This window comes from Clupea harengus, chromosome 18, assembly GCF_900700415.2.
Source record: "Clupea harengus chromosome 18, Ch_v2.0.2, whole genome shotgun sequence".
Lineage (NCBI taxonomy): Eukaryota > Metazoa > Chordata > Actinopteri > Clupeiformes > Clupeidae > Clupea > Clupea harengus.
The window spans coordinates 6,739,818-6,766,471 of NC_045169.1; the positions used below are offsets into that span (position 1 = coordinate 6,739,818).

General features: G+C 42.7%; 3 protein-coding genes across 5 annotated transcripts in view; 1 reads left to right on the forward strand and 2 right to left on the reverse strand.

The window, feature by feature from the left end:
- Nucleotides 1-975: 975 nt before the first annotated feature.
- Nucleotides 976-4,963, reverse strand: LOC105893945 (gametocyte-specific factor 1). 2 transcript variants are annotated; one of them, XM_012820411.3, is made up of 7 exons: nt 4,858-4,963; nt 4,252-4,361; nt 3,378-3,481; nt 2,912-3,032; nt 1,740-1,826; nt 1,579-1,636; nt 976-1,203 (listed from the first exon to the last, which is right to left on the reverse strand). In XM_012820411.3, exons 2-7 carry the CDS (start codon nt 4,334-4,336, stop codon nt 1,140-1,142), a joined length of 519 nt encoding a protein of 172 aa, XP_012675865.1. In that variant the 5' UTR covers nt 4,337-4,361; nt 4,858-4,963; the 3' UTR covers nt 976-1,139. The 2 variants fall into 2 exon arrangements, with proteins under 2 accessions (XP_012675865.1, XP_031441199.1); XM_031585339.2 differs by lacking the exon at nt 4,858-4,963 and adding an exon at nt 4,567-4,670.
- A 58-nt stretch (nt 4,964-5,021) lies between these two features.
- htra3b (HtrA serine peptidase 3b) lies at nt 5,022-16,020 on the forward strand. Its single transcript, XM_012820402.3, has 9 exons — nt 5,022-7,863; nt 10,905-11,004; nt 11,813-12,035; nt 12,503-12,697; nt 13,097-13,129; nt 13,243-13,357; nt 13,585-13,642; nt 14,139-14,234; nt 14,611-16,020. Exons 1-9 carry the CDS (start codon nt 7,449-7,451, stop codon nt 14,777-14,779), a joined length of 1,404 nt encoding a protein of 467 aa, XP_012675856.1. The 5' UTR covers nt 5,022-7,448; the 3' UTR covers nt 14,780-16,020.
- Nucleotides 16,021-22,893: 6,873 nt separating this feature from the next.
- acox3 (acyl-CoA oxidase 3, pristanoyl) overlaps nt 22,894-26,654 on the reverse strand; it is a 22,980-nt gene continuing 19,219 nt past the window's right edge. For both annotated transcript variants that reach the window (XM_012820423.3, XM_012820422.3), the window contains exon 18: nt 22,894-23,901. In XM_012820423.3, the coding sequence (XP_012675877.1) occupies nt 23,782-23,901 (120 nt within the window). In that variant the 3' untranslated portion in view covers nt 22,894-23,781. The remainder of the gene's footprint in view (nt 23,902-26,654) is intronic.

A 26,654-nucleotide genomic window follows, 5' to 3' on the forward strand; every position in this document is an offset into this window, starting at 1 on the left:
GTGGCAAGGCTGTCATGTTTGGTATTTACCGCACCAAATCCTCCTGTGGAGGTGAGAAAGAACACGGACGGTTTGGAGCAATGCAATACTGGCCTGACTGTTATCCCTCTAGCAAGATCAAGAAATTGTATTTCTCTCCAAGTTCTACAAGGTAAGACATCAAGAGGAAAAAAATATCCAGAAAATAATCCATATCAATTTTCACAAAAAAAAGTAGTTGTACTAAAAGGTTTTGTTGTACCACATTGGTCAGTAGCGTCCAGCTCATTTGTATGCATCAGTCCACTGGTCTACTTAACCCCAAGCACTCTGCAGTACTTGCTCACTATAATGTAACAAAACAAAAAGTAAAAGTAAAACATCAGCACCATTAAATCAGGGGGAATAACTTTACCATGTGTAATCCAACATCAACCTACACTCTTCTGACTCAAAAAGTCCAATGAATCAGACACAACAAGTTATTTTTGTACATTTGCTTCAGCTAAAAAAAAAATGCTAAAAACAGCATTTCTAATGGTTGACATTTTCTTTTTACCATTGCAGCATTTAAATGCATGCTTTTCAAGCATTTTGAGACAAAAAGGACCGCATGGTTTATTCGCTAGCATCTGTAGTTTTGAAGCCGAAGTTCTTGCATAACCAATAACAACAATAACCAATAACAATACCTTTAATCAACATGCAAGCAATCATGAACATTTTCAAAACAAAGGCACTACGAGAACTTCAATCGTAGGCTATAAATGGTATTTGTCATTATCAGCAAAACGTCACTCATCAGCAAAACGTCACTCACTACCCCCCCTAGTGACCAGACTGGACGCCAATCGGCCCCCAGGTAATTTGAGTTTGAGACCCCTGTTTTAGTGTGAGTATATGATATCACCAACCAAAAAAAGTGGGAAGTGCTAGTGGGAAGGAAAAGACTATCGGTGTTCATAACAGATCCCTCAATTAAAATACACTGAGACATTTAAACAAATTATGATTTATTGCCTCAAACTAATTAAACTAAGACGCTAAGATGGATGCCGTGTAAGATGGAGCGACAATAAAGCAACTTAAAATGTGCATTCCATTTAAGAACATTTGAACTAAAACCAAACTTGCAAACACCGTCTGCCGTTTCCCTCCATTTATTTCCATGGGAGAACGTGTGGAGTCCTCAGTCCAGGAACCAGGTTGTTTGTGACCTCGGGACTGAAGAAGAGAATGGAGGCACAGCATTAGAACCCCAATCTTGACATAACCAAAGAGCTGAAGCCACAAACCTGAACAGCTGTAACCAACAGTGGGACCAAAAAACACACACACACACACACACACACACACACACACACACACACACACACACACACACGATGTATAGAAAAAAACAAAGTAAGACTGTCTACGGAGTACATAGTCATAATCCAACAGTAGAGAAAAGCAAGCATGTGTCTAGACTCTTGTCAAGAAGCCAATGAAAACTTCAACATTGCATGCATCCCTGAAAAAAAAAAAAATGTCCTGATGAATCGCAAACCCCCCACAAAAGCCATGACAATCCCAGCCAGGGTGAGCCAGCACACTAACCTGGGGCTGATCTGAGACGTAACCCCCCACACAAACGGAGGCGTGTGACTATCTTCCTCTGTTGGTCAGTGATCAAATGTTAACAAGTCAGCAAAATGAAGTGACAGTCAGAATACAGAATATCAAATCATGTCTGAACTACGATGCAGACTCCTACCCACCTTTATCCCAGTCCTCGCTGGACGGTAAAGTGTTGGTGCTGATTGGTACGGCGTATTTCCTCTGAAGCTCAGAATTGGCTCCTATTTCTAGTTGGGGGAAAAGGAAATTAACCTTGACCAGTTAACAGTGGGGGTAAGCTTTTCAATCGGCATCATTTAATCTAAAAGAGAATGTATCATTCCCTCCAGTTTTTCACCATTCTGTGATTTGCAAATTCAATGCAAAATCAGCATTTTACCACATTTGTTTTTGCGATGCAGCGAATGTTCTCATTCACCACAAAAATATAACATAAAACTCCTGAAAATAAACGGTTAAATTGCAACTTCTTTCCGCTTCTTTTGGCCTCCAGATGGTGGTATAAGGTTATGCAGTCTGTCTCAACCACTGTCATTGCTTAATGTCCCACTCATTTAATGACAGGTGTGATGGATTGACAACCACGGTGAGGTTTGCTTGGTATTAGACATTAGCTTGACCTACAAATGTTCTCATTAAGTTAAATGAACTACTTATCTATTGTTATTCTGCCATGCATTCAGTTGTGAAAATATACATAGGGTTCGAACATACTAAATTTAAGGCATGGCGTCATGTTACTGTTTATTCAGCCATTTGTCTTGCATGGAGATGGCATTTCAACATCTCCAAATGCTGAATAATTTCATGCATAGGCCTATTGAAGGGTAATTTGATTGCGCAGAATATCGGTGAAGGCCAGGAATGGTCAATACATTTTAAAACCTGTTTTTTGTTCAGTTTGCAGTACAGGATTACTGTTAACAACTGGTGCCTTTAGAATAGAGTTTAAAGAGTCAAACCAAAGCAGGACATTTTATTTGAACTAAATTTCAATAAAAGTATGGGTGAAATTACCACACAAGTATGTTAGTGAAAGTTCTCAGAAATGTGTTAAATCAGATGACATCTAGAATGAATATTCCAAAATAATATTAATATACTCAAACACAAAAATACTCTGATGCCTGATTTGTATCCCTCATTTATTTGTTTTATAGGTTATGTGTAGTTTAACTGACATTGATTTTTTTTTTTTTTTTTTTTTTTTTTTTTTTTAGAAATCACCACCACAAAAATCTGTCTTTTTTATCACAAAATCCTGGAAGGACAGTTTTATACAGTGCCCTTACACTGCAGAAGGAGACCTTACCTTCTTCCACCGCTTGCTTGTCAATACAGATGGCCATGTGTTGGGACAGCCCATCCTTTAGCACTATGTGTCGTGCATTGTAAGGGCAGGTTCTCAGGTCACACTCCAATTCGGGATGATTCTAGATTTGACATATTAAGTGGTTTAAATACAAGCAACATGGATTATGAAATTTAAGAGGCAGAACAGTTTTGTTTCAACTTCACATTAAAGCCAAAAAGTCACAAAACAAGAATGGCAGAGGTTTAAATAAATCTGTCATTTAAAGATTCTAGATTATAATCCTTGACAAATAGCATGATTGCACCAGACTAAGAACCAGAGGCAATCTATTAAAGAAACCCTCCTTCAACATAAGGAGGAGTCTGGAATAAATCACAACATTTTGCAACTTCCAAGATCAACATGACTAAGAAAAATCTATACGGGTGGTAAATACACCAGTCAATACAATCATCAATCCAACCTTTCTGCACTTGAGAACGTGATATGGAAAGCGGCACTGACGTATCATGTGGTTAGGGTCATAAGGGCACTTGACTAGCCTATCTGGGTTCCAGGCATCATCCCCTACAATGAAAATTAAGACATACAATGTTATTCACATACATGCATTTATTGAGGGACACTGTTGTTGCTACGCTTGCCACGTCAGTCAACATGTTGTCCTTATATTGGACAGTAGCCTACTACTGTACAGTGTAATGTTAGCTGGCTGGCTGGCTAGCCACTGCAACCACTCATATAATTATGAGGATGCTGTCAATTCTCCCTTAAAAAAAAATCCCTCAAGGGTTTGTTGTGTTGTTAAAATCGCAAGGATTTTCAGTTGTTTTTCCTCTCTCAATTTCCTGCATGAATTCCTAAAAAAGTGTGATCCTACCAGGATCTTGTGAGGGCTTGTTGTGATTGTTGCTGTCAAAAGTAACTGGATTTTCTACAGGAATTCTGAAAAATTGGTTAAAATAGCTGTGATTTTGAATTAAATAACATTAAAAAGCAAATAATGCAGAAATTCCGTGACTATATACTAAATTCCGCGGCGAAATACTGCATTAATAAATCCTTGAATTTGTGAAAACGCTAAATCATGGGAGGACTTAAAATAAAGGTTTGAGACTCCTAACACCTGTTAATTGCGCAATAAATATCATCCAACAAGCCTAAATATTCAAACGGAGTTGATGGCCACCCTTCATTGTGTGCAATGCACCTGATCAAGATCTAGGAAAAACTCCATCACTTCCTTCCTGTGAAGAACGTAGATTGTCTTTGCAATCTCTCCACAGCTAAATAGTCATCATGTTATACGTGCATACTTATACTGATAACAATCTTACCATTAGGATCTTCATCAGACTGTGAGCCATTGAAACTCCTGTAGAGTGGCGTTGGCCCGCAAGTCGCTCCAAACCCAGTGGCCATTTTGAACACTAATTCGGCTGGATCCCTGTGATAAAATTGTACACTGTAAAATCATACATATGCTTATCATACATAAGCAAAGGTGCCGCTCAACATTTTAACGGTTACTATCGCTGGAGTTAAGACAACGCATAAATGTCCTTGTTAACCTTAACTGACCTAACCTTGTATAATAGCTAGCTATTACAACGAGCCTATCTTCTAACAGCCCCGCAGCTAACGTGTCTTACCTAGTTTGATTTCATGCATATATAACTTAACCTCAGTTGAAAAACAGATTTTAAACACAATTATGACACAACCCTAACAAAAACACTGCATTGACAAGAGAACCGAACTTATTTGAAGAATTCAGTCAGCATGGTTAGCTAACTATAAATCACGAGCTAGAGTTAGCTAGCTGGTTAACCTCGCTAGGTTCACACACTAACTAGCTAACGTTATCATGTGATTCCAACTTTTTTTCTGCGATGCAGAAGTCATTTGTATTTCTTTTGAAAAGTGTAACGTAAATTAATCACCCAATTATTTCAATCGTTTTGATGTGCAGGTTATCAACAGTGCACCTGAGATTCTGCTGAGGGCTGAGAATGAAATTCACATTAAAGGAAGTGCTTTATAGCATGTACGGCAAAAATCGAAGGACAAATTTAGCTCAGCTCTCATGTCACATGATATCTCTCGAAAGCGCGATCGCCGTCTTTACTCAGGTCATAAACAGGCTTGACAGAAATTGTATTTTTTTTTCCCATTTTTCCTTTAAATGAAAGCAATGTGGGAATTCACATTCACAGTAGGCCTAGAGGACAAGGCAATTAGGCAACTGTGAATAATTCGTTCTGACAGTATTATTTGTGTGTTAAGCTAGTGATGAGTTGTGAATTATTTTGTAAATGACATGCCAAACCCACTGGCAGACATATATTCGGCAACTGTTGCTCAACATGAAGAAAACATCATGTCATATAATGTTGGATTGCAATCCATTTAACTTCTCTGCTTGGCATCCCCTCCCCTCTGTCTCCCACGCTTTGCAAGAACATAACGCAAATGACAGTTACACAAGCGCTCAATTATGTCCAGATGCATAATGTTTTGCTTATCCGACCCTCAGTCAAATCAAGGTTTTAAAGTCTGGTTTTACCAATTAGAATGGCCCAAGACAGTGTCAGGGACTCCCATCAGTGTGAGTCAAGGGATACCTGGGGGAACATGCTGTTGTGATGGCCTACATGGCTTTCTATCTCTTTCCCTCCTCATTCATTCTCCTAATCTCTGAACCAGGTTTCTCATGTCAAAGGTTGTTCTATTTTTGTGTGTGAAGGAATTGCTATTGTGATTCCATCTTATTTGTGTGAGGTAACTTATACCATTGTATTTTGTTCATTTAACCACTAGATGTCACATGGTAGCCTTTTTCTGTATTTTGCAGAAAACCTAGCATCCCATATCAGAGTACTGTATGCCCATGTATGACATTTAGTGATGTTTGGCAGGGTATGTAAATCAGTGTCCACTGATTCTTTTTTTCCCCGTCACTTGAATATCCTGTGTAAAAATAGGGGAAGGGTGTAAATACTACCACTGCACAATAGTAGCAGTATTTTTGCATTGTCTATGTATTTGAAGTAACACCGCTACAATGGAAAAAATTGATTTCTCACATTCCTTTTTCTTGAAAGTTTTCCACACAGTATATATGATCTACATTTAACCCTATACCGGAAATATATCCATGCATAGATCTATGCAATCCCCTGTTGTGACCCCTGGACCATATGATGCTTGAGGTGCAATTTTCTCAACCTGGATGCTGCCATAGTCAAATAACCCTGACCAGGCCACAACCTTGAGTCTATTAGTCGTACATTAATATGTTCAAATATTTAAATGATTTAAGGCCTTTTCACGTTTATTATCAGACCGAGGGATATGTCACACAACCAAAGTAATGAGGAAAATTGTGCAATATCAATAGACTACATTAATGAATTCTTTCAGCAAATCACCACACAGCCTACTTGTACACCTGGAAATCAGAATGGATGAAGAAGGTGCATAACGTTTTTCAGAGAAACTATTCTGCATTAAAGAACATGGATTGTAAATTCTTTCTACAAGTCCCACATGAAACATGGGCTTTGTTTTGCTTTATGCAAGAAGCATTGCAAGGGCGCATTGTTTACCCTATAAGTGCTGAAAATGATTGATGTTGCTATTTCAAATAAACATTTCCATGGCTGCTGAGTAACATAACTTGGTGTGTATTTATATTCCCTGACAAAATAAATGCTTAAAAGAGGTCTGGACCTGTTCAGACATCTGTGGACTGACTGGTAAATCAAACTGACCGTAAAAGCGGGCATGGCAAAATCATGCCATCATCTCGTTTTAAAAAGAATTACTTAACACCCTGAATTTACACACCGCGCAGTAGACGTAAACAAGGTCGTGTGTGTGTGTATTTTTTTATTTTTTTTACATAACATTACACTGCGAAAGACTGGTGACTTCCATCTGCCTTTCTACTGATACGACAGATGTTTGTCCACCCCTAATAAAAGAGAGAATTCACTGGTGATGACAAATAGGCTGGAAAGCAAGACGTGTATATCAACCTAGTGTCCGGATTCTACTGCACGGGAACGAACGGGTGCGAACACGAGTGGCCTGTCATCTCCGCCTCTTTTGACTGGAAAAGGGGTCGTGGTAATAATGAGAGTGGCAGTGCACTGGCAGAAGTCGATTTAAAAGCAGCTTATGCGTGTGTACCAGTCTACTAGTAGACATTGTCATGCAGTCTACTTGCCGAAATTTACACTTACAAATCTACGAAGTACGTAATTCCAGAAGAAGTTTTGCCTGAGACGACAAGTTTAACACAGCTTATTTCCAGCGATGAGACGGTTGTTTTATATTGGAGCTGCAAGAGAGTCTGTTTTATTTGAATGGGGGATTTCCAACTACTTATGCCCGGCTTATTAGGCAAGGAGACACATAATACGCACAACTGTCGACGCATGGAGATGAAGATGGACTCTATGTAATTTCATATCCAGCTGTGATTCTTGTTCTTCCTTTTTCTTATCACAATTTAACACATTATCACAAGATGCAGGTGGTTGTGTTTGCTACAGTTTTACTTTACATCAAGGATTTTGTTGAAGCAGAGCCTAAAACCAAGTGCCCTGCGCGGTGCGATGTAAGCACTTGTCCCAGCCCAAGCTGCCCAAGCGGGTACGTCCCGGACCGATGCAACTGTTGCCTAGTTTGCGCACAGGGCGAAGCAGACGCCTGCGGGCGCAAAGAAGACCTGCCCTGCGGGGACGGGTTAGAGTGCAAGCACCCATCGGGCAAGCGCCTCTTGAAGGGCGTGTGCCAGTGCCGATTCAGTAGCAAGGTATGCGGCAGCGATGGGAAGACGTACGGGAATGTGTGTCAACTGAAGGCGGTGAGCCGCAAGGCTCTGCAACAGGGACTCGCCGGCATCACTCAAGCGCATAAAGGCCCCTGTGAAACTGACATAGGTAAGCTGTTGGCTTCTCAGGTAAAATCTCCTGGGGAAATCTGTTTTAACTTTTTGTTTTGACAATATTGTCAGCTATTTATTCTATCTGTGTTTCCTTTTGAATATAGGTTCAGTCTTTGAAATTACAGTTTAACTTTAATGTGTACTTGTGTGTTGTTTCTATGTGTGACATTTGTGTGTCACTATTCTGGGAGTGTTTGTACTTCTTATAGTACCTATTAGTAAGTCTTTTCAGCCATTGAATCCTGTAGCTGTCTATGTATCTCTGCATTCTCCGCTTGGCTGGCTGGTAGTTGTCGGGTCAGACTGTTTTAATGGGCAGGCGCCGTCATAAAAAGCCACATAACCCAACGGGCTGCTTCCCACAGCTCCCCCTGGAACAAGACTCCAGGGGCTCACCACTGACACACCACACACAGTTGAAATCCTGCTACAAATCAAGCATGAATAAACTCTGTGTGTGTGTGTGTGTGTGTGTGTGTGTGAGAAAGAGAGAGAGGGGGGGGTCTGTTTTGTCTCTGTGTGACAGATAGAGTTGATCTATCTTCGCATGTGTGTTTGTGTGCATGTGTGTGTGAGAGAGAGCGTATCCATCTTTCTGTGCAAGTTTAATGTGTACTGTCTGTGGTTGTTTGAATAAGAGGAAAAAAAGAGATTATTTTTCATGCATGCGTGTCTGTGTGTGCGTGTGTGTCTGTGTGTGTGCATTTGTATGTGAGTGTTAGTGTGACTTTAAAAACTATAAACACCCCACCCGTCCCCGTCCTCCTCTCCTCTCCTCACGCCCCTGACGTAATAGCCCTCTGAGGACGTTTCGGCAGCCCTCTGACCCGTGCTTCTCCCTCTGCCCGTGGGTCGGTGTGCAGGCAGCAGCTGGGTGTGTGGAAACACGGAGGGGGGAATCGCTAACAGAGGAGCACTGTTGCGCGCAGACCAGCCAAAGGGCCCCACTGAGACTTGACAGGAATTGTAGGGGCAGCATGAACAGGAAGTGCCATGAAAGCAGTGAGGTGTGCGGCCTTGGATGTGGGAGATGCTGCCCTGTCCGTTGTTTTTTTTTTTTTGCGCTCCCTCCTCTGTCAGTTGTTGACCCAATTCTAGGCATGTGCCAAGAAAGGCAGGATAGCAGTGAGTGAGTCTCTCAGGTCTTTACTTTAAGTGGTGTGCTCTGATTTGGTTTCAATGGATGTGCGCCTAAAGAGTTAGGCTGATTCACTGATGCACTCCTGGAAATAGAATGGGTTTTTGGCTCTGTTCAGGTCCCTCTGAAGCAGATACCCCAAAGAACCTTAAATTAGATGGCTCTAACTAGTGCTTTTATAACTTTCTGGGTTCTGTGGTCTGCCTGCATTGTAAAACCCTTAATGATTCAACTTAGAAGTTGAAAATGGCTATGAAAGGGGGAAAAATCAAATAATCTGTCATTAGATTTTAAGTAGAACCTGTAGGTGGGGTGACACGCAGTCTGTCAACTTCAAGAATGTCAACAGATCGCTACACAAAGAAAAAGCTCTTTACACTGGAGCCAACTACCCGTGATGCCTTGTCATCACATCCACCCTAGCGTTGGACCACATTTGAACACATGGGTACAGACTAGAAAACTGCTTCGACAAATTCAAAGACCATGCAGTTCCCTCAAAGTCTGACCCTGGCCCAAGGGAAGATGCACAGTTCTGAAGCACGTAATTAAATAATTGTCTTAATTTTTCCCTTTCTTACAGTAGTAAAGTAGACATTGGTGCAACAGCTGACTGGTAGGACCACTGTCAGACACGCCAAGACCTGACAGCTTTAGATGTGGGGTGGAAAGGAAAGTCAAGCCAAAAACAGAGAAAGGTTTTCACCAATTGAGGAAGTGCCCCCTATTGCAAATAGCTATGTAGAGTTACATGGGCACTTCCATCGCTGTCATTATCTTGTCAGTTGGGAGAAGAGAGAAGCCATGGACTTCCATGCCTTGGGGCCAAGTTGAGCAGCAGGCTGGTTTGGTGGGAGTCCAACCGTCCCAGTGGAAAGTAAAGCACACGGGTGACCAACATACTGTGGTGTGGTGCGTCTAGCTTTTATCCGTAGCTCGGTGAGGTAATTTTAGAGGCCATTGGTTTCATTTGTTAGATCCAAATTAGGGGGGAAAAAAAGTAAAGGTTCATTTTTCCTCTCTTTGTAATAACCATTGAGGCATTGAGGTTTGGCTGGACCTGCCTGTACAGGCTGACTGAGCTGAGTTCTAAATGGACATCATAGCCTTGCACAGACTAAATGGTTTGCGAACTCATAAAGTATTACGGTGTGCCACCTCAAGCTAAACATTGCTTGTTTATAGAGTAATGTACTGCTGATTATGACTTTGGTTTTTCAAATGGCCAGATTGAGCTGAGAGACTTCATCACGAAGTACTCAGAATTGTTTGACCACTGGCCTTGTTGAAAAATCACAGTCAGCCCTTATACCGCATACCAGAAATATTAATCCTCATCATTATTGGGTCACTGGGACATTGCAAGGGTGTAACGGTGAAAGAATGACATCCTTTTGCACTCGGGATTTCAAAAGGGTGTGTGTGTGTGTGTGAGATCTGATGAGGTGCCAAGGCAGCCACAGGAAACGGTCCTCAGTTGAGGAACATACGCCCAGCACTGTGCTGAAAATACTCATGGCTGAAATAGCTGCACTCTCAGTCTCAAAGAATAACTTCAACCCAACCTGGCTTCTTGTAATTATGGTGGTTAAATATCATAACGTTATCAGTTTTTTTTTAATCAAACTAGTTTTATTTGAGGTAAAGTGCCCTCTCTTTCATTGTGATAGAGGCTGCAGTTCCAGCCACCCACACAACCTTTCCTAACACTTGCAAGAAAACTGAAATGTCTTCATCAGTACCAACACTTAATCCAACCCACGTGGCATTAAATATCATTGCATATACTGTTGTAATCAAGAAGAAGAGGACAACCGTATGTATGGTATGTCGACAGTTTATTAACACGCATCGTTTGACAGTTTATTAACGCGCATCATTTGTTTCTGCTAGTATAGGTCCATTGCATCCCAACAGTCCTCGGTACAAGTTTAACTTCATCGCTGACGTGGTGGAGAAGATCGCTCCCGCCGTGGTTCACATTGAGCTGTTCCTCAGGTTGGCTGCTTTATGTGCATTATTTCCTCCATATGAGAGCTTGTTCTGTCTGTATAACATTTGTTTGTGTGTGTGTGTGTATGTTTGTTTATGTGACCATCTTTGAGAGAGAGAGAGAGAGAGAGAGAGAGAGAGAGAGAGAGAGAGAGAGAGAGAGAGGTGATGTAACCCATTGTCTTTCTGGAACTGAAAAGTAGGCACAGTACCAAGGGACTGTTCTTTGAACTGCACTCTGATGTCAGAAATCCAAATAAAGCATCAAACAAATTATGTGGGAAAGCTTCTCACACACACACACACACACACATGCAAAAGGACTGCACAACAAAAAAAGTATGTTTTTTGTTTTTAGAGTTCACTCTGACCACAAACAGAGGAGAGGTATCACTCACAAGTACCAAGAGATAGACGAAACAAATAGTGGAAAGTTTGAAACAGAATCCTGATGTTCTGCCCGGGGGATGTTGCACAGACCCTTTGTTTCATTCCCTCTTCATTCCCCTTTAATCTTTTATGACACTTTTATGAATCTTATCCATTCCTTCTTAAAACCTATTCTTGCACATATAAAGAACCTGCTTTGTGGAACTGAGCAAAAAACTGTGGAAAGTTTTAACCCTGACCACCCTGTGTCCTAGTTAGGACCAGCCACCCCAGCGTTCTGCATGTGGTCTATATAAACCAATTCAGTAGATGAGTTGCTGAAATAGAGGAAAGAGGATGGTTTGGATGTGTCCCAAATCTCGTAAACATCCCGCTCATAAACTCCACAAAACCTTCTGTCCTCCCCTGCCCTCTTACCCCCCAGACACCCTCTGTTTGGCCGGAGGGTTCCACTATCGAGCGGCTCTGGGTTTGTCATGCTCGACACGGGCCTGATCATCACCAACGCCCACGTGGTCTCCAGCACCACGCCCGTGTCCGGAACCCAGGAGCTCAAGGTCCAGATGCACGACGGCAAGGTGTACGAGGCCACCATCAAAGACATCGACAAGAAGTCTGACATCGCCACCATTAAAATCAATCCCCAGGTAACCAGATGTGTATGAACGTGTGGCCTGTTGGAATTAGATTGTGTTTACATTCAAGAAAAACACCAGTCAGCCAGAGACCATAATTACTGCGTGGCTGTGGCTCATTAATCCACTCAGTTTAGTAGATGTTTGTAAGGTTTGTCTTAAATTGTAACCATGGTTATTATTTTACAGGACTGACTTTGGGTGGAGAAGGTTTAAATGTATCCTCTCAGCTCCTGTACTCATCTGTTTCTACTTACCTCCTCTCTTTCTCTCTCTCTCTCTCTCTCTCTCCCTCTCTCTCTCTCTCTCTCTCTCTCTCTCTCTCTCTCCCTCTCATTCCTTCCTTCTTTGTCCTCCCCTGTAACTTCTTGTACTTGCTCCCATCATTTCTTTCTTATTTTATTACTCTTCCTTACACATCGTTGTTTACTGACCTGTGTGTCTCTCTCCCTCTCTCTCTCTCTCTCACTCTCACGCAGAAAAAGTTGCCAGTGCTGTTGTTGGGTCTCTCCTCAGACTTGCGCCCTGGTGAGTTTGTTGTTGCCATCGGCAGCCCCTTCGCCCTGCAGAACACCGTCACCACGGGGATCGTCAGCACGGCGCAGAGGGATGGGAAGGAGCTGGGCATCCGTGACTCCGACATGGACTATATCCAAACAGATGCCATCATCAACGTGAGACAGCAGGGGCACTAATTGCTAAAACCTGTTTATGCTAACGTTAATGAGCATTACTCACGTAACCGTGGGCTAACTGCTTCTTGGAGGGTTTGGTCCACGTACAGTATGTGGGAATGTTTGGAGGCAGACATACTAGGTTTATTTACGTAGTTACATGTTATTCAAGTCAAGCCAATAGTATCAAGGTGTTGCTTGACATTATACAATCCTCATGATGTGTTATAGGTTCAGTTCCAACCAGTAAATGCAATACAGGGCAGCCCAGGTTATAATGAATGGTATGCATCTGACAAGGATATTTATGACGCAGACTTATTTTACCAGTATAATCTATCCTTACGGATTTAGGTATACAGTAACCCTTTCTCAATGTTTTGCATTCTTTTTTTACAGTATGGGAATTCAGGTGGACCTCTGGTAAATTTGGTAAGACACTTTAATTTGATGAGTAGAATTGATTAAAGATCAATTGATTTAAGGTATGCGCATCTACAAATGTAGCCTTTACGCTGACAAAAGGGAATTGTGGATTTTCTCAGGATGGGGAGGTGATTGGAATCAATACCTTGAAAGTGGCAGCTGGCATCTCGTTTGCCATTCCTTCAGATAGGTTAACACGCTTCATCAACGAATCCCACGGAAAACAAAACAAAGGTATTTGTCTGTTTTTAAGGTCATACAATTCACCATTGTTATGAGCTTCTCAGTTTCATTCAGTATAAAGTAGGTTTATACCCCACTGTAGATAGTTTGTTCAGTTAGGTCCAACTGTTATTTGTTCAGTTTGGCCAAACCAAATGTTTAGGATTATATGTACTATCTTTTTGTATATTTCTACCCTCATATCTAAATAATATAAATACATCACTTTCTCTTTTCAGAAATCCGAAGCGTGAAGAAGCGTTTCATTGGAATCCGCATGCTGACCATCACACCAGCGTACGTTTCAGGTTTCTGCTCCAACACATCATACACAGGCACACAGGCACACAGGCACACACACACACACACACACACACACACACACACACACACACACACACACACACACACGCACAGCATGAATGAATAGCACCTCCAGTGGCGTAGTATGGAAAAGGATATGTTACATCTAAAGATCCCGTATTTAAGATAAGTATGTCTTAAATCAGCTTTGAGGTTCTGGTCATCCAACCAGTTGAAAATAACACTAGTAACGCCTTACAATGTGGATTCAAAGTCCCGTAAACTCAACCACTAAAAAAATGCATGGGCCTACTTACTGTCAGTCCCTGTGACAACACGCCTCTCATTCATGAATAATTGTGAATGCATATGCACCAGTAATAAATAATACTGTAATAAAGATGGAATGTGTTGTTAATATTGGCACTGGTCAGGCCTGCCCGAGAAGACGGGTTGTAAATGAACATGTCCGCCGGGTTTCTTTCTGCAGTCTGGTCGAGGAACTAAAGCAACAGAACCCCGATTTCCCTGAAGTCAGCAGTGGGATCTACGTCCACGAGGTGGTCCCTAACTCCCCTGCTCAGAAGTAGGTGGTCCTCCACTGAGATACCAGCAAGAGTCAAATGACAAATCCATTCCTCCCTTTTTTCAGTGAGGTTGAATTGTAGGCTGAGAGAGATTTTACGGGAAATAGGAATTACGAAGAGGGTTCATAAGCAGGACTTTGTGGGGGGTGATCATTATCCCATTAGTTTCATGGAAAAATCTTTTCCATCCTCTTGGATTTGAGATCCATGCTTGTTCCAGGAATATAACAGCCATTAATTGTGTTTTAAATTCATCAGTGACAAATGTAATCTTGGTACAGGCATGGGATGTGAATCACCCCAGACACTGAATAAGAAATGATTGCCTGTGAACTTAACTGAAGTGCTGAGCTGGAACTTTTGATCCGATTTCAGAGGAGGCATCAGAGATGGTGACATCATCGTGAAGCTGAACGGCAGGCCCCTCTTGACGACCTCCGACCTTAAAGAGGCGCTGATGGAAGAGACGGCCCTGCTGCTGGAGGTCCGCCGCGGCAACGACGACTTGCTCTTCAACATCGAGCCCGACGTCATCATGCACTGAGCAACTGATGACGCGGCGGAGAAGGAGCTCGCGGAGAAGGAGCTCACGGCATAACTCGACGTCAGACTCAGACACCAAGACTGAGGAGAAGTGACGTGAAGCTGTCTTGACAGTGAAGACGAAGCTGCCTTAAGGCCTGAGCTTGTGGCCAGCCCTTAAGCCTTATTAATGAACAGCTTGAATGTACAGCAGGCCAGTTAGTAACCAAGGCGCTATACAGTCCATGACAACGGCCTCCTTGGGTTTTGATTCAGTTCAGATTGTTCAGATTTGTGTTTTTTTTTCTCTTGATAATTGTTACGATGTACTGTAGCTCTTCCAATTTTGACATGCCTTCTTCAATGGGCAGCAGGTGTTACGACACAAAGCAATGTATCACAACAGTTTACAGTATCAAGATATTTTAACACTGACCTTTTGCTTGGGGCTGATAAAGCACTTGGTTTCTCAAAAAGCAGATATGTTTTTTTGCTTGGTAGAGACTACACCCAACATGTCTTTGTTTGATCTAAGAGGACATTAGAAAACTTCTAGCCTTTAGCCTTAAGCCTCTATAGGCAACAGTCTGCATATCACCAAAATACACTCCATGCAATACTAGCACAAGTCACTGGCTTGGTGTTTAGCTAAACTCCAAGTGTGACACCGATAACAAATGTGAACAAATGGGAAAGTCAACAAATGAGGGAGGATGCGAGTAAGAGCTGGTTATTTCTCTTCGGTTAGAGAAAGCGGGACCAAAGCATTGTATGTTTTTTTGTTTGTTTGTTGTTTTGTTTGATGATCTGGGCTGTGGTTTTGTTTAAATTTCATTAGTGCCGTTGGTATGATCAGCTGGTTAGTACTTTTAAAAATACAAATAAATATTTTGAACCTTTGTGTTGGAGCTTCATTATCACTCATGGGTCAACATGTATTTAGAGCTGAAAGTAACTTCAATAATCATGTTTGTTTGTATTTTTTTGTTTGTTTTGTTGTAATTTTTGATTTGAAAAGTTTTCTTCTATGTTTTCCAATTCTAAATTGGAATGGGAGGGAAAGGAGAATTCATGAAGGCTGGCCCTGATTCTGATCAGGCATCTCACAGAACTGATTTCCTTTTTTACACTGTGGTTGAAACGGTCACCTGGAGCTATGTACGATTTACAGACCAAGCTAAAACCCAATTCAAATTGTGTATCCACCTGAATGTATACTATTTCTGCATAATAAACACGGTGGTGTGCTGGTTTTTGACTTTCTCCCTGTCTGTGGAACTATGCCATGTTTGTTTATCCACACTGACTTTTAATTAGGCCAACTGCAGAGAGTATTAACAGGAAAACCAGGCACCGGAGCAATTTGTTGCCCGCTATGAACTGTAGTAGACCCTAAGGCAGAAAGACAAGGCTGTACACACAAACTACACAAATGTTAATTCAGAGTTGTTTGCGGAAGGGTATGTCTTAAATACCAGGTTCAGCTTCAGTAATTGTGTTGTGAATTGAACCCTGTCTTACTGGCAAGAGGCTTGAGAGGAACATGAAAACAAGGGAAGTGATGTCACTGTTCCGAAGGCCTGGGGAGCCATTTCCATCTCATTCAGTTGAAGAATAGTAAAACAGACGAGTCTATTAAGTGTTCAACGATATACAGCTGAATGCAAATTATACAGAACAACATTGATTAGCCATAGTTATGCAGATGACGCACAGATATATCTGGCTCTCTCAACAGACGACTACAGCCCAACAGACTCAGTGTGTCAATGTTTAGAGCCGATTAATACTTGGATGAGACTACATTTTCAAACAGAAACAGAGGTTATTGTGTTTGGAAACAAAAAGTAAATAATTCATTTTCGTAAACACCTAGACTCTATAAGCCAAACACCAGGTCCGAAATCTTGGCATTCTAATAGACCCGGATCTCACCTACACCAGTCATCTTCCTGTCACCCTAGAAATATAGCCAGAATCAAAGGTATGGTGTCCCAAGAAGACCAAGAGAAGCTCATCCATGCTTTTATCTCCAGTAGTTTGGACAACTGTAATGGTCTCTTCACTGGACAGGACCCAAAAAGTCCATTAAACAGCTGCAGCTCATTCAGAATGCTGCTGCTGGAGTTTTATGCAGGACCAAGAGAACATTACTCCAGTTATAAAATCTGTGCACTGGCTTCCAGTAAATTACAGAATACATTTCAAGTGATTCAAGTTCTGCTTCAGGTCTAATAAATCACAGAATGGTTTAGGTCCCAAATACATCTCTGATATGTTTAAACCAAGTAGAGTCCTTAGAGCCATGGAGTCAGGTCAGCTAGTAGAACCCAGAGTCCAAACTAAGATAGATAGATAGATGGATACTTTATTAATCCCGAGGGAAATTTAGGGCACAGAATAGCAGCATTTAGCTGTTGTGCCGCATGCAAGCGGAACAAACTGCCAGAAGATCTCAGAGGTGCCCCAAAATGTAGCCATTTTAAAAACATTTCTCCTTCCACTGGCCTGGGATTGAGCTCACTTGCACTTGCTATTCTTCCTGCACTTTAATTTTGGAACTTAAATCTCGACAGGGAAGTGACGTCTCAGGCGTATTCTGTGTTCTGAAAGAGATAAACACAAACTACTACTTCAACAATGTTTTTATTCTACTTTATATACTTTGTACTTTCTTCTAATTATATTATATTATATCTCTTGACTGTATTACTTTCTTTTAATTGCATGTTTGTATTCTATATCATATACTTTGTACTATATACATGTACTTTCTATCTTTTCTAGTTTTTTATATTTTATATACATATTTGTCTGTATGTTTCCTTTGGATGTTCCTTTTGCTTTTATGTATGTAAAGCACAGTGAATTGCCTCTGTGTATGAAATGTGCTATATAAATAATCTTGCCGTACCTTACTTACTTCCTTTACTCTGAAATGCAAAGGGCAGTTTATGTCTCTTTTGAACTGTTTGGTGCACACTTGGGCTCGCATTCTGGCAAGCCATGATGCTGCCCGGCTTTGAACCATGACCACAAGATAAATCATCACAGAAGAAAAAGGAAGGATTATTTCAACTGATTAAATCGATGGAAACCACATTCCTGGCTGATCAATTTGGACAGATGTGAGTTTTGGCATTGCTGTGTCTAAATAGGCCTCGAGTCAAAAAGAAACGTGTTACAGCGCAATTTGTGCAATGGGTCTTCCAAGCCATCCTTTCAATTCAATACAGACTGATAGCATCTAATAAAAATAGCCAGTCTGTCTGATAGTGAGTGTAGCCTACATCTGTTATTGAAGAGATTTCATCTCACTCCCTGCCTGCTTTTGGATATGGCGACCATCACTGAGTCACCCTCTGCTAAAGTCATCTGAGAGGGAACAATTCCCTGGCAAAAATGTGCGATGGAAATTTTGCCATCATGCACGAGATTGGGCCTTGTTAACTTCCCAGCACGTCCACCCGGCCCGATGAAAAACACATGAGGATCCGTCCCCCTCAGTGGCCACCTACCCCCACCCCCCTCCACCCTAACACCCCCATGTGTTACTTCAGCCTGTACAAGCAAAGCATGATTCTAATTAAAACAGAGACAACAGCCTAAAATATCAGGAAATTCCCCTCTCTCCAAATACAGGGGGGATGATCCAAGGAGTTAAGGAGGAATGCTTTGCAGCGAGGTGAGGCGAGGTGAGGGGAGAGATCTTCGAAGGATTTGACGGGATACATTTGAGGGGCTCAGGAGTTAAGCGATCTAGGATCCTATTGTTCTTGGCACCGGGGGCCACGCTGAACCTGAGCCCAAAACCCTAGCCTGCGGAGCTAATGGATAAACTGGACCAGGCCACTGGCTTCCCATGGTCTTCCACCCTTACAAGCCAGAGCGAGTTAAACAGGCTTTCAGACACACACGGCAGGGTGTAAGGTGGCAGATGATGAATAGATGGATAGAGTTCACCATCGGAGATCTGTCCAGCTAAGTGTAGTGACTAATATAAGTTATGGGGTTCTTCTGGACACTTTGACAGCGCCGTAACTCACTTCCCTAGAGGAGTGCTGGTAGTCTCCTTCACTGTAGTTCAAGATTCAGTGGGTTACAGAAAATGATTGAAATTTATGTGATGTTATCTGTTATGGAACTTCACATACAGTATTCAAGTCGGGGGGGAAAAAACACATTGGATTTACTGATATTGAAGATATACGGGATCCACAGACCCACTGACCCAACGGGAGATATGAAGATAGGCAACCTTTAGAGAAGTTACGAAACATGGTGCATATCTTTCATTATTATGTTGTGACTAAGAATATGGGTCAGTATGTCCACAGTGGATGACCTAGAAATCGCGTTTTCCTGGAATGTGTTTTGTAACACTTGTACACGCAGGTTTAATAATAACAAAAGCATCAAAATGTCTGAGGCTACACTCTCATTGTTAGTTTAGCTTGCCCTTTCAGAGCAGGGTGTCAAAGAGGCATAATGTCAATTATGGACCGGAAAGTTCCTGCCATATGTCACCAGTGTTTTGACATAATCCTTCTACACCCACAACAAAAAGCAATAAAAGTTGCCAGCAGAATTAGCCCAGTGCGCGTATGGGATATGTCACCATCCATAAACAATTATACAATAAGCCACTTTCATTAACAAACAGATGTGAAATGTCGGTTTCTTATTGCTAAAACTCCCTGGCACGTGTCCAAGGCAGAGAGAGAGAGAGAGAGAGAGAGAGAGAGAGAGAGAGAGAGAGAGAGAGAAGTAGAGTAGATAGCCCACATGAATCTGTTCTGTCTCCCTCCCCGCGGTCTGCCTTGGCTGGGGTTGTAGGGGCCCACATCTTCCCACTGCACGCTGTCATTTCTTAACCAACTCTGTAATTTCTATTGCCTGACTCAGGGTGGAGGCTTAGGGCTTACACTGTAGATGGAGACGTGGGTTTTAATATCTGATGAAATGTCTGATTTTTTTTACACTTTTCCTGAAGAATTACGACAAACTGTTGTGGTGCCTTTAAAGCAGAGTCATATAGAGTTTATGGACATATAGCTGCTGTGGGCTGGATGCTGTCTGGCTCTTTGAACGTCACCAAGGATGAAAAGGATAAAAAAAAAAAATGATTGTTTTTAATCACAGCATGGAATAGTCATAGTTTCTCGGAACTATCATATCATATCATATCAAAATATCATAATTTCTCTGTCACTCAGTTGTTATTGAGACTTGTTTGGACGCGTTTACTGAATAAACAGCAAATTATCTCATTAACATGGTGAGGCACCAACTCCCTTAAGAGCTTTGAGAAAAAACAGCGGCAGCAACATGAAAGTCACCTCAGACTGCCCCTCCCCACCCCCAGAAGACAGGGAAGAAATCATCATCCCTATGTCACTACTCTATCCAAGACAGAGAGAGAGGGAGAAGGAGAGCGATGGGGAGAGAGAGCGAGACGGGGGAGATAAAAAAACACGTCCATGAGAACTGCAGTTGGCTCGCGTCTTTTCATGTCTGCGTGGTTTTCCAGTCATGGGGATGAAAGCACACCGCCGAGGGATGAGGCCGCTCTCTGACAGGCTGCCTCCGTTTGTGTTGGATGGGAATTTCGCTGACTGCGTGCGGAGTCAAACAAGGTTAGCATAAACACAGCGGTGTGGTGAATATAGACCCTAAACCTGAGGGAAGGCCAACCCTCAGATGTCTACACCAGAGATATATCGGCATAAAGCTGAACAAATATTTCATTGAATCTCTGAATCTCTGTGACATATTAGTTTCATGTTTTTCACATCGAAATCAAGTCTTTGCCTCTTTTTATTTTTTTTAAATATGATAGGGTGTCTTCTGAGGTAAACTCACGGATAACTGATCCTGTGTGCTGGTATGACACCAGTCAGAGACCTCAGCTCCTCAATGTCAAGTGTGGCCCTTCTCTTGTCTGTGGCCGAAGGTTCCCACAGTCTGTCATTTTCACCCCCAAATGAGCACAACCTTTCCTGTCGCTGAAATATCCGTCTGGCCTTGGAACAGACCCCCATAAATATTGCCAAGACATAAGTCAAGTAAAGCCGTGTGTGGGTGCATGTGTGTTTCTTTGTGTGGGTGTGTGTGTTTCTTTGTGTGTGTGTGTGTGTGTGTGTGTGTGTGTGTGTGTGTGTGTGTGTGAACTGTTTTTAAACAGCTAATTTAGTGAGGGGCACTGTGGCTGAGGGAGCAGCGTGGCCATGGGTTGTGATGGTCCAGGGCCAACTGCAGAGCGCTTGCATGCACGTGTGGAATGCAGGGCAATGAAATGCGCCAGGAGCACAAAAGGAGAAGCAGAGTACAGAGAGAGGTTTCAAAGGGCTGTAAGAATCTGCTGCTGTTGTTGATGCTTTCTGCAGGTGCAAGTCCCCCGGGTTGTGCAAGCCTGGGGTTTTATAGGGGGGGGGGGGAATCCACAGGAAGACCCACTTTGCAACTTACTCTTAGGAAGAGCGAAATCTTAGTACAGAAGTCATGGTAATTAAAGGAAAGATTATCTTCTGCAGTGCTGTATGTCTGCTGTAGTCATCCCACATGACTTTAATGAAAAAAGACAATGAACAGACATAATTAAATTGTGTTAAAATGAGATATTCACAACACACTAGACACTGGACACAAAATATTAGACTGATGTGGAAAGCGGACCTTTGTGGTATCCTGTGGCGGTGAAAGGTGCTGACAGACGACGTCCATTTCCCTGTGGCAACATCACGTCATGTGCAGCCAGGCAAGGGTGCAGGATTCAGCCAACACAACCCTCTGTGGAAAAACAGAGGAATGTCTGCGCGCCGAGCCTGTGCTCTCAAGATGCAGCACAGTGACATTTCACCGTATAGCTTGAAACAATACAATCGGCATGTATTTTATCATTTTTTATCCGCAAACACATAGCAGATATCTCCATACCGGAAGCATTTAGTTGCAAACTTTTCAACTATTTTCAACGGAGTTGCCTTCATATGTGTCCTGCGCCCATACCAAAATGTTGGATGGGCTGCATGCTTCTTATTTTTCCAAACCGATCTCCTGCCATAAATGGGGAACAAGCTAGGCCTACATATGGCAATAGATCATTCACTTCAATGGAAATTCGTCCAGGCCTTCGGCACAAATAAGGCTGGAATTCGCTGTAACCTATTGTAGGGAGGCGATTCTGAACCGCAACCCATAAAGATCAGAACGCGCTTGGGTAAAGCTTTCTGAGGACTTGTTTGAAAGCCACTTTGCCCATTGATGGATATGTGAGACGTAGCCCCCTACCAGCTCCCGGACCTGGGCTAAATATAGGGCTTTATTTTTACTTTCTTTCCTCCCCTTGGCAGTACACAATCCAAGGACATTTTTCCGTGTTTCACTTGTCATGATGTGATTATGACTGGAATGTCAAACGCCGAGCAGACGGTATTGTGCAGGAACCGATGATAATCGGCGTTTAGCAGAAACAAAGTAGGACGTTTCAGAACGCCCTACGCAACCATCACAACATTCATAAAATCAGTCCATGTTGAGGGTCGCTGGATTACGCCTGTTATAAAACAGAGTTGAGAAGAAATACCACGGGCCTCTTTTAGGTCAGGTAATATTTCACGTCATGTAATATTTCACACTTCTAAACCCTAACAGACCCCCCCTATCCGCTTTAGATTACTCGTCCCCTGTTCACTCAACCGCAAAGTGTCCATTTCCCGGTTAAATCCACATTTTATCTCTGAGGGCAAAGAGGTGTTTGTTTTAAGATCTCTGTTTTATTTGAACCATAAAAAGGCTCTTTTGGTTAAACACTCTAAGATTCCATTACAATGAGAAGGAGCTTAGAGAAAAGGAAAGAAAGTGAGTACAAGACTCTCACATTTTCCTGTCAACTTAACCTTCAAGGTGTTCATTTACCATTACTGAGTTCAATTGCGGCATTAGGCCCTTAAGATCACTCGCTCAATTGTCCATAGCTTTGCTCTGAGTGAAGACACAAAACATCTATTCTTAAGGAATGAACGACTCCTTAACAACTCACATTTCAGACACACTTCAGTCATACATTTCAGAAAGCTTAATTCACCTGGCACAGGACCAAATGCATGGTTTTAAATAAAAACACAAAGCCCCCTCTTTGATTAAATTCAGTCTTGTTTCATTTGTACAGATTACACAAGGTATAGGCAAACACACATTACCAAAAGTAAATCACTGGTCAATTATTTATACAAAATATACATGATTTATTACACTTTACATTATTTTCAGCCAGTACAATTTCTAATTGAAATATACCATTAGTGTCATGGCAATTAGTACTGAATGAATGCTTAAAAATAACTTTTTTATAACAATTATTTTACTGGTGGCACAGACACTTCAGCAGAAGCCATGGATTACACAGACAGTCTAACAGCAGTAAAACACTTTATATATTTGGACTGTCGTCACAGCAAAGTGCTCTACACACAGGGAAGATCTGATGCTTTTAATGGGTCTGTTACCAGCTAGAAGTGCAGTAAGTCTAGTTGGACATGGCCTGTGGCCTGATCCCTTTTGTCACGTGATCGGTACACGGCCCGCCACAGAAACAGACATAAGAAAACCCTGAAGAACATTATAAGATGGTCATTAGAATAGGGTGAAATGAGTAGAATATTGCAATGAGTTAGAAATGAAGGAAAGAAAATTTTAAAAAGGGAAAAATAGTTGGAGATAGATAGATAGACGGACAGACAGACAGAGAGAGTGAGAGAGAGAGAGAGAGAGAGAGAGAGCGAGAGACAGACAGAGACAGACAGACAGACATGGACAGAAACAGAAACAGAGAGATCGATAGATAGATAATCTGTTAAAAATTGCAGTGGTCATCCAAAACAAAGGTGAAAGTAGAACCACCAGTGGCAGTGATCCATCTATTGATTTCTGAGGCCAAGGGGGCCCAGTCAGATACCAAATGGCAGCGGATCAATCTCAAAGTGTTCCTTTGGTAGCCATGGTAACTGTCTACCGGTGACAGGCCTAAAGATTGGCCCGGAGGGAGCCCACTGCAGGTTTGTCGGAGCAGAACTCTTTCCACCAGGCTGCACGTTCCAGAACCTTATCACCCTGCATCACGGTGGCCCACAGGTTCTTGTAGAGCTAGAACACAAGAACACAAGAACAACTACAACTTAGACCACACATACACAACAGAGTGGTCTCCAAACCACAAACAGTAGGAGATTAAGAGATTGAGCCATTTAGCATAGTTTGTTCCTCTACAATGAGCGTGTGCACTTTAGCGGATCTCCTGCTCCTTGAGTATCGACTAATTCTCCTGCTAGCTTAGCCACACAATTAATTCCTCCATGTTTATGCTGACCACAGCCAGACAAAAACACACTACCTCGAACTTCACTTCACCCAAAATACCCTTCCAAGCACAGACACACACACGCCGGCGCCTCAGGACCACGTAAACAAACTCTTAACAGGTAAACAACGAGGGCGAGGCTGCGGCAGCTTGAGCGCTGTTGCTAAATGCTAAGACGCTAAGTGCAGCCATGCCACTTGACTGCAATGATAAGAATCTGACCCCACTTAGCAAACTGCACTCCACTGTTTACCCATGTCTGCCTGTCCACTACAGGACGGATGGAGAGAGGAATGGAGGACGGTAGGGAGAGTGTGTCCATACAAACACACAGGCACACACACACAGGCACATACACACAGGCACACACACACAGACACACACAGACACACACACAGGCACATATACACACACAGGCACACACACACAGGCACACACACACAGACACACGCACACACACACGCACACACAGACAGACAGAGAGACAGACACACAGAAACACACACACAGGCACATATACACACACAGGCACATATACACACACACGCACACACACACACACACAAACTCACACACTCACACCTGCTTTTTATATAAAAGCAAGAGAGAGGTGACCTCCAAGCGGAGAAAGAAAGTGCCATCACTACACGTGAGTGCAAACAGCATCAGGGCCCAATCAGAGTGTCCCGGGTGTGCCGTGAAAGAGTGTGAGGCAGCGCCACTATTACAGGAACTCAGGGAGAGCAGCCAGGGTCTCACAGTCGCCTTCCAGTAAAATACCCACTCGGCAACAAACAAGTCTGTTTCTCCGTTTCTTTGTGTGTGTGTGTGTGTGTGTGTGCATATGAGAGAGAGGTGGGGGGGGGGGTGATGAGATAATGTGTTTACACTTGACCTTGAGACTAAGTGAATGTGAGAATGTCTGTGTGTGTGTGTGTGTGTGTGTGTGTGTGTGTGTGTAAGAGTGTTAAATCAGACTATAACAGAGACAATGTGTTTGCACTTGACAGTCAGTGTGAGTAAACATGTCTGTGCAAGCCTGGAGGTGTCTGTCTACGCAACCAACCACCAAGCCTGTCCTGTCTGTCTGTCTGTCTGTCTGTCTCCATATGGGCAACAGCCTTTGGCTCGGTGCACGAGACTGTTTAAAATGTTACGTTACTCAGTGTGTGTGCCATTTGTATGTGTGTGTGTGTGTGTCACACCTCGTGTGTGTGTGTGTGTGTGTCACTTCCTCCGTGTGTGTGCTGTGGGTTGTCTGTTTTGTTTTGGTCTGGCTTTTCCAAACATTCCCCTGACACACACACACACACACACACACACACACACACACACACACAACCTCCATTGTAATAAAGAGTGAAAGAAGCATGTCTGCTCAACCCCAGCCTGAGACTTTCATAACCACAGCGGAGTGCCGCATCACAACTCAATGTGTCGAGACTCCGGACGCTCCGTTTCCATCACGATGAGCGTATGCCCATGATTCACTGACCTACATGACTGTCTGGGAGTCTGGAGATGCCATGCTAACGCTCACAGATCTCAACAGGGCTTCAGACGTAACTACTTGCTCTCAGACACAGAGCAGCCAAGAAAGAAAGGCCAAATGTATCTTTTTTTAATTACTGTTGATTACTGTTGATGATCAAGGTTAAAAGGGGGAAGGTCATTCATTTATTTTTCTTGTCTTTGTTTCCAAGGGAAGACTTTTTTGGACGTTAGGTTGGGTGATTTTCGGTGAAGCTTCAGTCCAGCAGACGAATAATGGGCCTTTCAGTGCACTGACATCACTGCTGTGTCTTCATCAGAACTGGAGCACAGGACAGAGTGTTGCATGTGCTAATGTTTTCCTTACGCATGTGTGTGTGTGTGTGTGTGTGTCTGTGTGGTGTGTGTGTGGTGAGTGTGTGTGTGTGTGTGTGTGTGTGTGTGAGTGTGTGTGTGTGTGAGTGAGTAAGTGAGTGTGTGTGAGTGAGTGAGTGAGTGAGTGAGTGAGTGAGTGTGTGTGTGAGTGAGTGAGTGTGTGAGTGAGAGTGAGTGTGAGTGAGTGTGTGTGAGTGTGTGTGAGAGTGTGTGTGAGTGTGAGTGTAAGTGTGTGTGAGTGTGTGTGTGTGTGTGTGAGAGTGTGAGAGTGGTGGCAGGGCTATTATAGTTAACGAAAACTAAGACTAAAACTAAAACTAGCAGTGAAAAAACTACACTACAAACTACCTATGCACTCGGAAAACTAACTAAAACTAAGAACTACCTACTACTGAAATAAAAAGAGTAGAGCAAGAGTAGGTGTAGGTGTGCGTGTGAGAGAGAGAGAGAGAGAGAGAGAGAGTAGGTGTACGAGTGTATGTGTGTGTGTGTGTGTGTGTGTGTGTGTGTGTGTGTGTGTGTGTGTGTGTGAGGCAGACAGATCATCATGTGTTTAGGTCTGTGCTGCCCAGCTGGTTGTCTGGCTGTCCCCTTTAGCTGGGCTCCAGTCCCTGACCTTGTTCCTGCTCCAGTGTGTTCCTGTCAGCATCGTTAGTCAAAAGAGCTATTTTCC